The 15,713-nt window shown below is 38.0% G+C and overlaps 2 protein-coding genes across 2 annotated transcripts in view; both read left to right on the top strand.

The window, feature by feature from the left end:
* Positions 1-2,913, top strand: part of ccdc88c (coiled-coil domain containing 88C) — a 57,333-nt gene extending 54,420 nt beyond the window's left edge. The window contains exon 30 of the mRNA XM_081347677.1: positions 680-2,913. Coding sequence (XP_081203803.1) covers positions 680-1,555 — 876 coding nt within the window. The 3' untranslated portion in view covers positions 1,556-2,913. The remainder of the gene's footprint in view (positions 1-679) is intronic.
* A 1,616-nt stretch (positions 2,914-4,529) lies between these two features.
* Positions 4,530-11,999, top strand: gpr68 (G protein-coupled receptor 68). Its single transcript, XM_081347688.1, has 2 exons — positions 4,530-4,735; positions 9,158-11,999. Exon 2 carries the CDS (start codon positions 9,163-9,165, stop codon positions 10,270-10,272), a length of 1,110 nt encoding a protein of 369 aa, XP_081203814.1. The 5' UTR covers positions 4,530-4,735; positions 9,158-9,162; the 3' UTR covers positions 10,273-11,999.
* Positions 12,000-15,713: the final 3,714 nt, after the last annotated feature.

The following is a 15,713-nucleotide window of genomic DNA, read 5'->3' as shown; positions in this document are numbered from 1 at the left end:
GACGACAAGACAGCAGGTTACTTATGATATGGAACCAAGTCCCCAAACTGAACATTGAAGTTGGCAGCCCCGGGATTAAGTGTTATTTAAATTAGTTAAATGTTTTTAACACCTTTTTATTGTTGTGCACACAATTATTGTTTTTGTCAAAAATCATGAGATTAATTACAGTCATTTTATTAAATTAGCAATGAATGTATTCAGTTAACCCTTGTTGAGCCCTTCAACAGAGAGAGTAAAAACTCAATCTGTTTTTATGTTTATATACATATATATCTAACATTGTTCCATCATAAAGTAATTTTTTTATAATAAATATTTTAATAGTAATATTTTAATTAAACCATTTTTTTTTGTAGTTTTCCCTAACATTTTTAATCATTTGCTTTAGTATAACAATGCATAAAGAAGCATAAATATTGTAGTCAATATTGTTCTTATACAAATGAAAATATACATGGAAACATAATAGCTGCCTTTCTATTGTAGTAAGGGGGTCCCTTAAAAGAGGAGGGGTTCCTTGGCATCTAAAAGCTCTGGGAACCCTGCATGTAATTACCATTGTAATCTTGAAAATTTAGGGCACAATGGGATACAAAGCTTTTTTTCTTTTTTTTTTGCAAAAAGCTTTATGATGAATTAGTTTAATTTAATTGATTATGTGGTTTTTTTTTTTTAGGTGCAGACAGGAAGTCGAGAGGATCTGGTGACTGATTTCTTCACCAGATCTACTCGACCTGTCCCTCTGCGAGAGGGTGCTAAAACTCCCACCAATTATGTCACTCCAACCATCAAGACTACTCCAGCAGAACTAGATGGTCGGGCCACTAAACCTGGACACAGTGTGAAACCAAGCATCCGTCTCACAGAAACCTCCACACCTCCATCTCAGTCGCAAACCCTTCCCAACCGAGGAGCAGGACTGCGGCCCTCACCTCTGCAGCAGTCCAATCCTCGCACCAGCCTGAGCCGAACGTTCAGCCTGGCCTCAGCAGACCTCCTCCGCTCCAACGGACCAGACAGCTACCGCACCGAGGCCAGCTCTCCCAGCCAAAACGACGTGGTGTTGAGGAGGTCTGGTGCAGTCGCCAGAGAAAGACCCATGTCCGCCAGGCTGGCTGGATCCTCGCCTCTACCTGGAGACCCAGGGCACCTGTCCGTCGACCCCCGTCGCCTATCTCTTGCTCCACCGAGAGATGAGTTGTCCCTGGCTTGTCCGCCCCCAATGCACTCTTCTTCTACATCGCTGCAGGCTGAACGGGAATACGTTGGGAGTGCTAGTAGCCGGGCTGGAGTGGTCCGTTCTCAAACCCGAGCAGCGCCCCACCGTGGTGAGGTGGCCATGGTGACTCCTGTGCGAGCTGTATCAGCATTGAGGCTGAAGGATTTGGAAGAGGAACCCCAGGAACAAAGGCAGGCAGAGTCGCCTCTACTGAAGAAAACAGACACTGCGGACTTGAGCTGCGCCGCCAAGGAGGAGCCCACCAGCAAACCTGCTTCTCCTGACCCCAACAATGACCCTCAGACTGTGTGGTACGAGTATGGCTGCGTGTAGAACCTCGGACTTGGTGAAGAAACATGTTTGACGTGTGAAACTGCACTGTAAACAAAGAAAGGCCTCAGGCAGCTCCAGTGAATCTGGGAGGCTGGTCACGTCCCTCCGTTCTCCATTTCTCCAGGTGCTGCAAAGGCACCAGGTGCATTTGAGGGTCTTGCACACGTTCACACTGACCTGGAAACGAATGTATGGGGCACTTGAATGTATTTTTCCCCTTCGTATCAAATCGAACGCCTTTGATTTCCGCAGCTCCAAGGCAGGCCAGTTCACGTTCTATTCTGAATGTGGAAAACAAACGTTGGGCTGTGTGCTCGGAGCCACTCCCAGCTTAATTACTGAGTAGGGACTGCATCCATCTTTAGGAGGCGCAGGACAGTTGCAGGTCCATCACCAAGACAGCCTCACAGGGACCCATTATGGGATGCGGCCTCTCTCTCACTCGCTCCCTGCTGACAGACCAAACAATCTGCTCTTTTCTGCTTCTTGTGGGTGACCATGTATTTGCTGTAGGACCTGGGTTTGGCTCAGACTCTGTTCAGAGGCAAGAGGACAACACAGAGCCAGAAAGAAAGAGACAGACAGGAGAAGTCAATTGGACAAAGAAAGCACCTAAGGTGGAACACTGTTTAGGGAATGGGTTTTAAGATGGAATCTAGAGTACTGGACACATTGCCCTGTTTCACGCGAGCATTTAGGGTTCTACTAAAGAGAATCTGAGGCTCAATTTGGTGTTTGGTTTTTCCAACACACTCAGTTTATAACACTGCACATCTGTTCTAATGACTAGAAGTTCTTTAATTGGCTTATTTATTAATGTCTTTGAGACAATTAAATGACACTTGTTTGTTTGGTTGTTTTAATGTGCGTGTATGCCTAATTTTCCAAGATTTTTTTGTTTTGCGTGGTTGATGGTTAAGTCTGATGATGTTGTATACTGGAAGAATGGACTAGTCTGATTGTAAAAAAATGTCTCTGTCAGTGGTGCTTTTCTGCCATCTCATTTCACCATCTCCAACTTCTCATGGTCTGCTGTGGCAAGAGCTGGTCACCGAAAGAGATGGTGGATCTTCATAGAAATATATTTGGAGCAAGCATTCACACTGGATGTGTAAATATAAGGAGAGTCTCCTGTTTGAGTGTGCACGACTACTGGTTAAATGATTTTAGATATACAACTGTTTTATACACTACTGCACATGAACATAGATCATTAATTGTAAGATATGGTGTGAGTAGATACCCTAACAACCTTTTACACTTAATGTAAAATTTATTGTGAATGATAGAAACCTGTTTAGAGAAAGCTGTTGTCCAAAACCTAAACTCTTTGTAATAAAGCTTTTTTTTTTAAACAATCTCTGAAGTTTGTTAATATTAATAATATATTAATTGGTTTGATCTTTTTTCATTAACTTCGGTATAAGAGTTGAAAGTTGATGAGTACAGTTACAATTTGAGAATTGTTTTATCCTGCCATAAAGAGTGTCCAAACTTCGTTGCCAATGAGAGATGGTAAATTATTTTTTTGCAACTGAGGAAATCATGCAGTAACAGGATTGCACACAAAATGTGGGACACAGCAATTTTTTTTCAGTAAAAATGAGTTTGTAATTAAAACATTTTTACTGCAATGTAGATTACAAAATCAGAATATTGACATTTTAATTGCTGTGTTTAAAACTAGCTATTTTTCATGCTAGTTAAATGTTGTTGTTTTTAACAATTGTTTTTTTTTTTTTTTCACATTTTTCATGCTAGTATAATAATTATTAAAATAAATTTTTAACAAAAATTGTTGCAATTCACTTCCGGAGTACATTTAATAGGGATACGAAGTTCCATTTCAAAATGAGGAGGATTTCCATCTTTTATCCATGTAATAACCCTCCAAACACTATACATAAATATAGAGGGGATTTCTGCATATGGTTTATAAAATATGTCCCCAGCTATGGGGTTCCCCTCAGTGAATCTCAGCCATTTCCACCACTGGCTACATAGGACACCAAAGTGTGCGTATACAAGGAATGAACCAACGCATTTAAGATCTTTTCCTTTGCCATTGTGAACAATACCATTGAAGGAACCTTAGATTTCACTTAATACATGTGTAAATTTCAAAACAACTGACGGAACATGTAGTGTTGGCATTAAATTTGATGAAATCTGAAAATCTGAATATTCAGAAATCAGAATATGGATGAAAATGAACTCTACAACAAAAAATGGGACTATAACATATGCAACAACAAAAAGGCTAACAAAAATTTAATGAGGAATTTTTAAAATGGTAACCATATTGTAAAACTTCTTTTTCCTGACGGTTTTCACTAATCACTTTAAAACAACTTATATTTTATTTAAAAAAAAAGCTTTATATTCTGCATCTACATTGTGCTTCTCTCATCCTTTCTTCACTCCACAGATTGAACTTAATGCCTTGTTTTATGTTCTGCTCTTTTCCTTTCTTCAGTCTTTGACTTGAATTTCCTAATAGCACACGTTATTTGTTTTCTAAAAAAAAGTAGATTATACATGTCAAAATAGTCAGTGAATGTCAATTTATTTAATGAATTTGAGTATAATTACTGAAGCTGAAAGTTCGCCCACTTTACCTGAATCCCACTGGCCCACTTTATTTAATATTTAAACACCTTACAAGAAAACTATTTCATCATTTAATTAAAGTGTCTCTTTAATTGAAGACAATTGGCATGCACTTAAAATGTAAACCCATTGAGCACAGTATATCAAACTCGTATGGCCAACACCTGCATTCACCCTATACTGTAGCTGCGTTTAATATCAGTTCTGACATGCACAGACTGTTCTGCAGTTACTCGGAACCTACTCGGAACGCAACTGTAATGACCTAAACACGCATTCTGTGTAGGCAGCTTAACATATGAGACACGTCCTGTTTCTGGGGAAGACCTTTGAGCGTAAAACGGTTGACGCAATTTGTGTATTTCTCCTTTTCAGACGCAATAACCCTGGAACACGCGTGTGATCTTATCTCTGCAAAAATGTTCACTTCTGCGAGTAGCCTAAGCAGCAAAAAACAGCCTCCTCTCTATCACAGAGTCTGAGGAGCTGTTGAGCGTGAGGATATCATTTTCATCACACTTCAGAAATGGCTCGAATGACAGGCGTGGAATTAAAAGCGGCAATCTGAAGGTAATACACTTTGATTATCTGATAGGCTACTATGTACGCTACTATGGTAATTGTTGTAGTAGACTAAAACTGAGCACTTTGGTACCATACAAGTAAAAGGTGAAAAATAAGACTTTCTAATAAGACCCCACAAAAAAATATATTATAAAAGATAAAGTTATAGCCTAACAATAATATTCATTGTGGTATAGCTGCTTGAGAATTTCATGCGACTTATCGTGTAGGCTAGTCAAATAAATGCTGCTGCTTTACATTTCACAGCTTTGCACAAGCTGTTTAACGCTTTTTTACTATAATTGAAAATTATATATAATATAGCCTATCAGCCTGATCGTTTCTCAAGTAGCCTAGGCTACGTTGCTACAACCGCAAATGGCATCTCTGACCAACAGGTCTGTGAAATTATTCAAACACATTTGCCTATAACGCTGTGCTACGAATGAGAAATTAACATTAAGTTTAAACCCTGTAAGAGTTCAAGTCAAAAATGTTTTATTCCGCACAAATGCAAAACTAGTCAAAAATAAAAAAAATAATAGGCTACTATCATGCAATTGTGAGGAGAATGGTAAGATAATTGTGAATAAATACATTTTTTATGTTTGTTTCTTTTGTTGAAGCAGTGAAATGTGCAATTTTATAATGTGAAAAAGCCAAGTGGTGCAATGAGACGGCGCAAACAGCTTAATACATTAACAATAAACTCGATTATTACATGTAGCCTACCAAATATATTGCAGTTGTTTCTTATTACGTTTTATAGGCTATGCCAGACCTTGGACACTAATGCTATGGTGGGATTACATGGCTTTAGGTTAAACATTTAATGTCCAAAGTAAGTGTGTCAGCATAGAGATGTTCAAGCACACGGTTCCCCGAGTCTGAGCAGGAATAGGGTTATTTGAGTTTATGTTAGACAGCCTGTCCCTAATATTTAACCTTAATTGGGCTAAACGTTCTCAGTTTCATTATTAAATGGCAGAAAATGTTCATCATCCTTCAAACATACTGGATGGCTGCTGATTTGGGGATTTTAGTTTGGAGGGCACAATTTAAAAAATAAAATTCTAATTTAAAATAATTACTAGATGTTTAAAAATAATAATAATAATAATGTAAAACCACATTAATGCAATTGGATATTTGATTTAAATAACTTTCTCATGTGCCAGCTAGTCCTGGAGTCCCCTGTACGGATTTATTAATACAATTGGATCTTTGATTCAAATAACTTTCTCATGTGCCAGCTAGTCCTGGAGTCCCCTGTACGGATTTATTAATAAAATATGGTTACACTTTATTTTGATGGTCCCCTTTAGACATTCCGTTGACAAACGTTGCACCTACGTCAACTAACTCTCATTAGAGTATAAGTAGAGTGTTAGTAGACTGTTAGGGTTAGTAAGTTGACATTGCAAAGTCAATCCAATTTCTGTTTGGGGACCATCATAATAAAGCAGATATTTAGCAGGCGAGAGTTAGTTGACATGTAGCTTCAATGTTACTTATAGTCAAAATAATGTCTAAAGGGGACTATCAAAATAAAGTGTTACCTAAAATGGGTAATTGACTTTGACTTCTAATTGGATGTTTGAAACCACTGGAGATAGGTGCACATCTGTGACCAGACTTTAATTGAATTCTGTTTCTATGTTGCACAGCAACCTCTACAGCTTGGCTGAAAAATGTCTGCTCTAATTAGTGATGATGAATAATGCATTTATTGGACTACTGAACCACGGTGTTGTGCCTAAGAACACACCCATTGTAACACGTTGCCTCTCTTGTACTGCTATTTTATACTGAAAAATGAAATGCTTGTTTTTGTTATTATCATATATATGACTTCATTGAAATTTAATAGAGGAATGCAATGGTGCATTCACTGGGCAAGACCTACTTGTCAAATGTCAAATCTCTAAGTCCCCCTTAGGTTGATGTTGAAGCTGGCTCAATATATCAAATACAAAATCCGAAGTAACCTCCAAGAACAGAAAAACAATTCTGCTAAAAAAAGCTTTCCCATATTGAGACACTGTTCTGGGTAATGTTGTATTTGCACAGATGTCGTGCATCACTCTTTGAGCAGTATTACTGAAGGTGTTGTGTATGACTCAGATGCAGGGAAACATTCTTAAGCACTTAATAGATTGGTGATGAAACGTGTTGTTCACACTGGTTCATTTGTCTGTAATATGTTGTGTTCCACACTAGTCACAGCCAAGGCCTCACTCCCAATATATCAGATATCCTTTCATCAGCTCGACATTCTGTGTAACAGGTCACGGTCAGTTTGAAAAGGGCAATGTATCTTACTCAAATCCATAATGTGAATTGGGATTGTATACATCAGATCATTTCACACTGATAAATGAATAAAATACCTACAGTATGCTGACTTCGAAGCCAAAAGCACAAGACATTAAACTATTGAATTCAGGAAGAATTCAACTGTACAGTTTCAAGAGCACATTTCACACTTCCTTCAAGTTAATATCTCTTTCTGTATGTTTAGAATAGTTTAGAGTCTGAAGGACGCAGCCCACACAAACCATTTGTCATTCAGAAAATAGCAGCCTGAGGATGTTATCAAGATGGCTGCTATTTTCTAAGAGCAACTTCTGTCAGCTTAAATTGAGAGAAACCCAAATCATTTTGACAAGTATGTCAAGTACTGCAAGCAATCAAATCTTACAACAATGGTCAGAAAATGTGCTTCTTTTGCTGAAATTGACCAAAAAATAATGATGTGTTGTAGTTTTATGGTAACTTTCATGTAGAGAGCTGAAGGAAAATGTAATTTTCTAGACCAACCCGGAAGTTAGCATCACCCTGGTTCCCTCGATAACTTTCTTTAAAATCTACAAGTTTGAGTTAGGGTAGTTTGCAAGAGTGTGAGAATAAACTCAACGAGACTGTAAATGCGCATTAGTCAGGAGATTTTATATTTGCCGTGACTAACTTAACTTAGTTTTAAGGCTCCTGCAGGACTCTATAGTTGTCATTTGAAGCGTTGTGATTTTTCCATTCATTTTTTTTTCATGCTATACTTGGACTAGGTATCACCACCTACATCACGATACAATACACATTGCCATACTTGAGCCACGATTCAATACATTGTGATGCATCACACTATCATAAATGGATTACGACGGAAACACAAATGTATGTGAAAGACCCACAGTGTATTTAAAATCTAGCACTGTCAGAGTACTGGATTTGTTTAACATCTCAACATTCTAGTTGCAGTACAAACAAAAAACGTAGTTGTAAACTAGTTGTGTACTCAAAGTTTGGTACTACTGTTACACTTAAAGTATACTTAAAAAGTATACTTTTATACACTAAAAAGTGGGCCAATTTAGTCCCAAGTAGTATTGAAACAGTACACTCTCAGTACAAGTACACTACTACTACTACTACATTGATATTGGTAAACAAAGTATACTTCAAAATATACTTGAACTTAAGTATACTCAGAGACAATTTATATGAGACATGCCACTTCCTCAATCCTCAATACAACTATATAAGGAAAACCCGTAACGGCAAAGATGGCGGCTGTATGCACATGTCCCGCCCCTCCCGCTGGAAAGCCAATCATCTGCTTTTAACAGTCAGCAGCTGACCACTAAGGAGCGAATGTAGAGTGACGTGACATAACTGCCATATTCAACCTGTGCTTTCGCGCTGTGGCTGGCGCTGAGCCAAAGACGGACGCGCTCAGCGCTTGTCATCTCTATCACAACTGTTCAGTGTTTTAACCACATAATGTTTATTTTAGGTTTCAGACATTTAAATACATGTAACTGTTTAAGTGCTGGCACAACACCGGCATTCTGGATAGAGACGTAAATTAAGTTGGTGTCGTGAACGTGAACCCTTGCGCATGCGTAGTAAAAGTATAACCTGTGGGGAAAAAGGCGTTTTAAACCTTATTTTGGGGCAAAGTCATCAAACTTTTTCAGCGATTTTTATCATATTTTACTGCTGTTTCTATACATGCAGTTTTTATGTCCCGGTGACCAGTGCAAAGTGCAGTTCTGACTCTCTGCCCATTCATTTAGATAGGAGCCTGGTCTTGTTAGTCCGAAATAGCTGCCCGGAGGCGTTGCCAAGATGGCGGCCGAGTGGCACGACTTGCCTAAAAGGACTTTGGTATACTTAATAAAGGGAACTCAAAGTATACTTTGCAAGGGAATACAAACCGGACATACTAAATCTGCCATGTTGGCTTTGTAATGTAACAACTTAAGCTATGTCACAGTTTTCTGCCGTTTACAAACATTACGACTCCTTTCCCATGGTGTCCGGTACGTACATCAAAATCTCTGAAAGCTGTAGTCCAGGTTTAATGAATCCTGTGGTGGTATTTTGTACATACTAATCATTTGACAATATTTTGTTTGCTTCCTTTAGAATTGATGGAATGTTATTCGGAGACCTCTGTTGGTTACGAATACCCTACACTCATTGAGAAACATGAGGTTGGAAAGATGAACATGTCTGAGGAGCAAATCAACTGCACTATAAGCCACGAGATTCACCAGTACCTGTTTTCAGGTGCGTACATCCTAGTCCTGCTAGTGGGTCTCCCCGCCAATGCTTACTCGCTCTACCATGCCTGGCTGCAACTAAAAGCCCGAAATGAGCTGGGGGTCTACTTGTTAAACCTGACCATATCGGATCTGCTGTACCTGGCCTCCTTGCCCCTCTGGCTCCAGTATATTTTCCAGGGGGACGACTGGAGCGGCTCGGAGTGGCTCTGTCAGCTGTGTGGTTTCCTGCTCTACGAGAACATCTATGTCAGCATTGGTTTTCTGTGTTGTATCTCCATTGACCGCTACCTTGCAGTGGTCTACCCCTTCCGCTTCTCCGCTTTCAGGACGGTACGAGCAGCAGCACTGGTCAGTACGGTGGTCTGGCTCAAAGAGCTTGCCGTAGGAGTGGTGTTTTTCCGGCATAAGGAGCTCAGCAAGGACAAGCATAACCAATCTGTGTGCTTTGAGCACTATCCCATGAAGACATGGGAGTACTCAATAAACTACTACCGTTTTTACATAGGCTTCCTGTTCCCTTTAGGAATCCTCTCAGTGTCGTACTTTCGAGTCCTCCGAGCAGTGGGCAAGAGTGCAGGCACGCAGACCGCCCAGAAAACGCGCATCAAGTATCTGGTGACCAGCACCATTGTCATCTTCCTGGTGTGCTTCTCGCCGTACCACATCTTCCTGCTGGTGCGCACCGTATTTGAGCGGGACTGCGCTTTCATTGAGAGCATTTTCAATTACTACCATTTCTCTCTGTTGCTTACTAGCTTTAACTGCGTGGCGGACCCAGCGCTCTACTGTTTTATCAGTGAAAATGCACAAAAGGGCATCCAGAAGGCTCAGGATGCTTGTACTCGGGTCTTCTGCTGCTGCTCAAAAAGTCATGGAAGGTTCAGCACGCACTCCACGGAGATGGCAGTCACCCATGATAATGTTACAGGCACGTCAGTGGTGACACTCTTGCAGCAGATCAAAACTGAAGTTTGAACTTTTTTCTCTATACAATAGACATCATACAGTTTAGCTACAGGCTCTTCGGTGGACAAGCATATGGAAGCATCCTAGATGTATAGTCACATGCAGTCAACATACAGTTGTTTTACATTGGTTAAAACATTAGCCTGCTGTTTTAGTGTCATACTGCAATATTTCATGGTTTTGGTAAGCTAACATTCTACTGTTATGTGGTGTAATTCTCAGGGATTGCTACAGTACCTTGATAATAACCTGTGGTTGACGTTTGAGGTTTCAATATCCGATGATCTAAAAATGTACTATTTTAATGTACTGTTCCAAGTCCCTTTAGATACATTTGCATGTAGCGGTAAAACGTTGTGTCCAAGACTAAAGCTATTTCTGCTTTATACCTCATAGGTTTCAGTTCCTGGGTCTCATTTATAAAATGTTGCGTAGAAACTGTCCTACATTTGACCATAGTCATTTCTTAAATATGCATACATGCGATTCAGAGAAAGAACATACACACAAAAAACGTGTGCACGTCTCTCTTCCAGATGTGAAATCTATTAATCGCAAATGATCTTGAAACTGTGCGCAACTGAATGGTTTCAGATCTCAGCCCTGTAAACGCCCTGTAATGTCAATAACATATAAAAGATTAGTCAACGTCCAAATGCTTTACTTGAGAATGGCGAGCAGCAAGAATTGCTTAAAATTCCAAATACCTGCAGTTTTCCGACTCTCTGCCACAAGGAAAAGTGCGTACATCTGCTTAGACCTAAGCACTTTTCTATGTCAAAGACTGTTTTTATAAATATGAATGTTGGCGTGGATTTTAGCATACGCACATTCTAAGATCAAATCTGTTTGTACGCACGTTTTATAAATGAAGCCCCCAGAGATAGTTAGACTGCTAGCATGACAGGAAAAGGCCGTCATTGTCTTCAATACTTCATTGTCTTCAATTTACTCACCCTAATACTATTCCATACCTGTACAGCTGTCCCTACAGTGAAAATTAACAGTGACAAGGGCTTTAAAAGTAGTCAATTTACAATATCCTCTAACTGAAGTCATTAGTCACTGAAAATCTCTTTTTGACATGTCAACTTTGCGTGTCAGATTTAGTTAAGAGGCTTGAGAACCAATGGCATTTGTTTGCCAATCTGCACCTTGATGCAAATGTATGCTTAATTATTGTGATTTGAGAGATAGGGAGGGAAAATGTATCAGTAAATATGACTAAAATGGTGGTTGTAAGGCTTCAGAATAGGCTATACGTTTCATGGACTAATGTGGCAATACTTTAAGAGATTTATTGGAGCTTAAAGGGTTAGTTCACCCAAAACTGAAACATTTAAACAATGATCATCGAACATAAACAGAAGCTAAACGAACATGCTTGACGCGTTGGTCATTGGTTCTCGCACGTCAAGCGAACATGCTTGAGCTTCCGTTTCTTCCGAAAATTTGGACTAAACCACTTAATTCATATGGACCAGTTTTACGGCCTCTTTATGAACTTTTTGAAGAGTCAAAGTGGTAGTTGCGTAGCTGTCAATGGAGGGACAGAAAGCTCTCAGATTTCATCAAAAAGATCTTAATTTGTATTCCGAAGATGGAAAAGAACGAAATGGAATTCTGTGTTTTCGCAATAGAATGATAGACTTACAGGCAGAGCCGGTTCTAGACATTAGGAGGCCCTAGGCAAAACTCATGTTGGAGGCCCCCCACCCCCAATAAAAAAACACTTGAAACAAATATGATTCCTAACCTTTTTATTTATACAACATTTAATTTTAAAATCAGTATATTTTTACTTACACAGTACATAAGTTTGGACACATTACTATTTTTAATGTTTTTGAAAGAAGTCTCTTATGCTCATCAAGCCTGGATTTATTTGATCAAAAATACAGAAAAATAATATAGTGAAATATTATTAAAATTTAAAATAATGGTTTTCTATTTTACTATACTTTATATTTCTGTGATGCAAAGCTGAATTTAGTGCCACGTGATCATTCTGATTTATTATCAAATGTTAGAAATGGTGCTTAATATTTATTTTATAACCTGTGATACTTTTTTTCAGGATTTTTGATTATTAAAAAGTTGTTTTAAAAAAGTCTTCACTATCACTTTTTATATATTTAACACATCCTTGCTGAATATTCCTGTTTTTTTTTCTGTTTTTTTTATCAAATAAATGCTGGCTTGTAGAGCATAATAATAAACTTCTTTCAAAAACATTAAAAATAGTAATGGGTCCAGACTTTTACCGGTACTCTATGTACATATTAATCAAACTTTATCTAAGATAATCTCTTTTTTGTTTAATGAAGATGTTATTGTTGTTGTTGTTTTTTTGCTGTTTTATTCAATTTATTCACAGTTCCAGAATCACACTTCAGTAGATGAGCATAAGTGCTTTTATATTGCATTGCCACCTTAAATATGCTATACACAAATCAAGTGGAAGAGAAAGACACGATCGCTACTGAGCAGAAAAAAATATATAAAGTGATATTATTGGCGTAATGTCAGGAATCTAATCATCAGCAGAATTTAGAAGATAGACCCATAGATATGAGATCCTTTAGACTATTTGAAACATTTAAAAATGTTGTAGTGTATTGGCTTTTTAACTTAGAATACAGACGTCTTGTCTTTTAATTTTATAGCTTTTTTACTAGTCAGCTCCCGACGCGATGTTATTCATTGTACGCGCAAATTCAAAGCGTCGCGTCTGGGCACGTTAATGACGCTCGCGCTCTTTTAAACTCGTAATAAAGCGGTGAATGATTTTTCCAGAAATGACGCTGATCTACAGTACAAGTTTATATTTAGAATACATTGCAATCACTCCAAAATAGATGACGACAACTCACACACCTGCATTATGAGCTGTGCTTCTTTGTTTGCTTATTAGGCTTTTGCCTCGCGCACCTGATGGATGCGTTCGTTACACATACTTTCAGAAGCCGGCACCCGCTTTGTAACGGACACATTAATTGGTTTAACTGCAGTAATGTAACAGTCTATGATTAAGATAAACATCGTCACTATTTTTAGTTAATTAATAAATATTGAAATAAATTGTAGATAGGACATTTGTACTTTTTTTTTTTTTTTTTTTTTTTCTCTGTCTGGGCCCCATCCCGCCAATCGGGCCCTAGGCACGTGCCTAGTTTGCCTTTGCGTTAATCCGGCTCTGCTTACAGGTTTAGAAAGTAAATGATGACAGAATTTTCATTTTGGGGTGAACCTTTACTTTAAGAAAAGAAAAGCAATGAAGCCTTTTCTTTGTCACCTGCTCAGCTTTTTTTTAATAAGGCATGGAGCACACAGACAGTTAACAAGCACAAGAAGGTTCACGGGTGTGAAGGGTCAGCAACCCCCAAACAGACCATTTTAATATGGACAGCTTCCCACTGTAATATCACATCCTGGGAAAATAGTTGAGGAAGAAGTGATGGTTGCTTCCAGAAATCATGGATCTTTTGTTCGCACAAACCGCTGACTTAAATAAAGGTGATGAGTGTTTGGTGCAGTGTTTACATTTTTAAGATGGAAGTGACCACAGCTAATACCAGTCTGAGTGAGTGACCTGAACTGAAACAACAGACGTGGAAGTGCTCTCTGATTCCTGCTCATTCAAACTATGTTTACAATGAAGACTCAACATGCATGCAGTTTGTATGTAACCAAACCAGGTTATTTCATGATTTCACATAGTGACTGCTGTTCAGTTTCATTTATGAGATTTTTATTATTGGTTTTTATACTCTGTTTATTGTTTGTGGTGCACAAATCACTGGCAATGATTGTATTATTACACAGTGCATGAAGACAGAAATTGTACTTTTTATACCCCTGCTGTACAGCATAGAGAAATTGTATTTAATTATGGGTACTCTTTTTTGAAGATAGGATGTTCTCTTTAGGGTGTCTGATCAATGAATTTTGGTTTTGTTTGGCATGTAAGCCTCAGTAAAATGTATAAAATATGGACTTAAAAAAAAAAAAAAAAACATGACAGCAGTATATGCAAAACAACCTAATCATGATTTCCACTTTTTTCCCCTTACAAATACAGTAGCCAAGCTAGCAAGCTAACATACTACACAGACAAACGGTAAGTGAATATGACAAAAAAGGGTGTCAAAATGGTTGTAAAAATAGCATGGGAGAAATGATGAAATATTGAGTAAATAGTTTAAGTCCTCATAAATATGATATGGAGGAGCACAAATTACTAAAAATGATACTTAAAGCAATATGCTTATTTCTCCTCAATAGTTGTGTATTATTATTCTCCTCAATGGTTAAGTAGCAAAAACAAGACTAAAAGTAATACATGATGATGTACCATCCCTTTAACTCAAACAGGAGACAGAAATTAACGCTCCATTAAAAATGGCTCTTCTTTGGTTTAAGAAACGCTTTCATCAGATACTTGTCCTGTTTGTTTAGTTATGGCCCTTTTTTTTTTTTTTTTGGCTGTCTTTGTTTGGTTTTGATTATTTTACTTGTTGGAAGCAGAATTGTGACATTAAACAAAGGTGCATAAACAGAAGCTTAAATACAGCTGTGCCTGTGATTAATTAGTATAAAGTCATATTCCCACTAAAAACGCATCCAGCACCATTTTTAAAGAAAATGAGGAATTGGCGTATTTATTTTATTTTCAGAGCCAGACTAATGAAAAGTCTGCCATTTCATTTACTTTATGATTAAAGGTTTTGGGATGATCTTCTCCAGTGTTGATTTTGGTTGAACCTTGGAAGAAGGAAAGACATTTATCTCTAAAAAGGTCTGTGATAATATACAAATATCCAAATAACATGAATGTGTTATGTAACACGGATCTGAACTAAAACAGCTGCCAGGAGGCCTACAATACATGAGAGAAGTTGTGTAACACTATGGCATTTTTTTTTTTTTTTTAAGTTTCTTGGAGGACATTTTGAATAATATTGTATAATAATTTATTATTTATTAGTTCCCATGGTAAAATCAAATACCATCACATAGTAGCCTATCACCCATGAATATAATCAAATGTGCCAATTAATTAGATGTAATAATAGGCTAATTAAAGCTGCACTATACGTCACTTTGGCATCTCTGTCGCCATCTGTGTTTGAAAATAAAATTGCATGTATTGGATGAATCTAATGGTTTGAGTAATCGCTAATTACTACCTGTGATTTGGGAGCGGATCTGTCACGCTACAAACAATAGGCCAACTGATAGAATGCTCAACGAAGTAATAATATAATATTATGTAATTTGAACAAGTATCATATGCCATTGTGGTTTCGTGTTTTGTTTTGACAGGGGTGTCACTTCACTTTACCTTCTTGACTGTCTGCAATCGAAGTGTCTTTGTTTTGGGTGATTCTCCAGAGAGTTGCTGTTTAAGTGTCCCTATTATGGATTTTTGAAAATGACCTTTCATGTAG

This window comes from Scardinius erythrophthalmus, assembly GCF_964197995.2.
Source record: "Scardinius erythrophthalmus genome assembly, chromosome: 19".
NCBI classification, from domain to species: Eukaryota; Metazoa; Chordata; class Actinopteri; order Cypriniformes; family Leuciscidae; genus Scardinius; species Scardinius erythrophthalmus.
The sequence above is the reverse complement of the archived record's forward strand: the minus strand, read 5'-3'. Positions and strand labels throughout refer to the sequence as shown.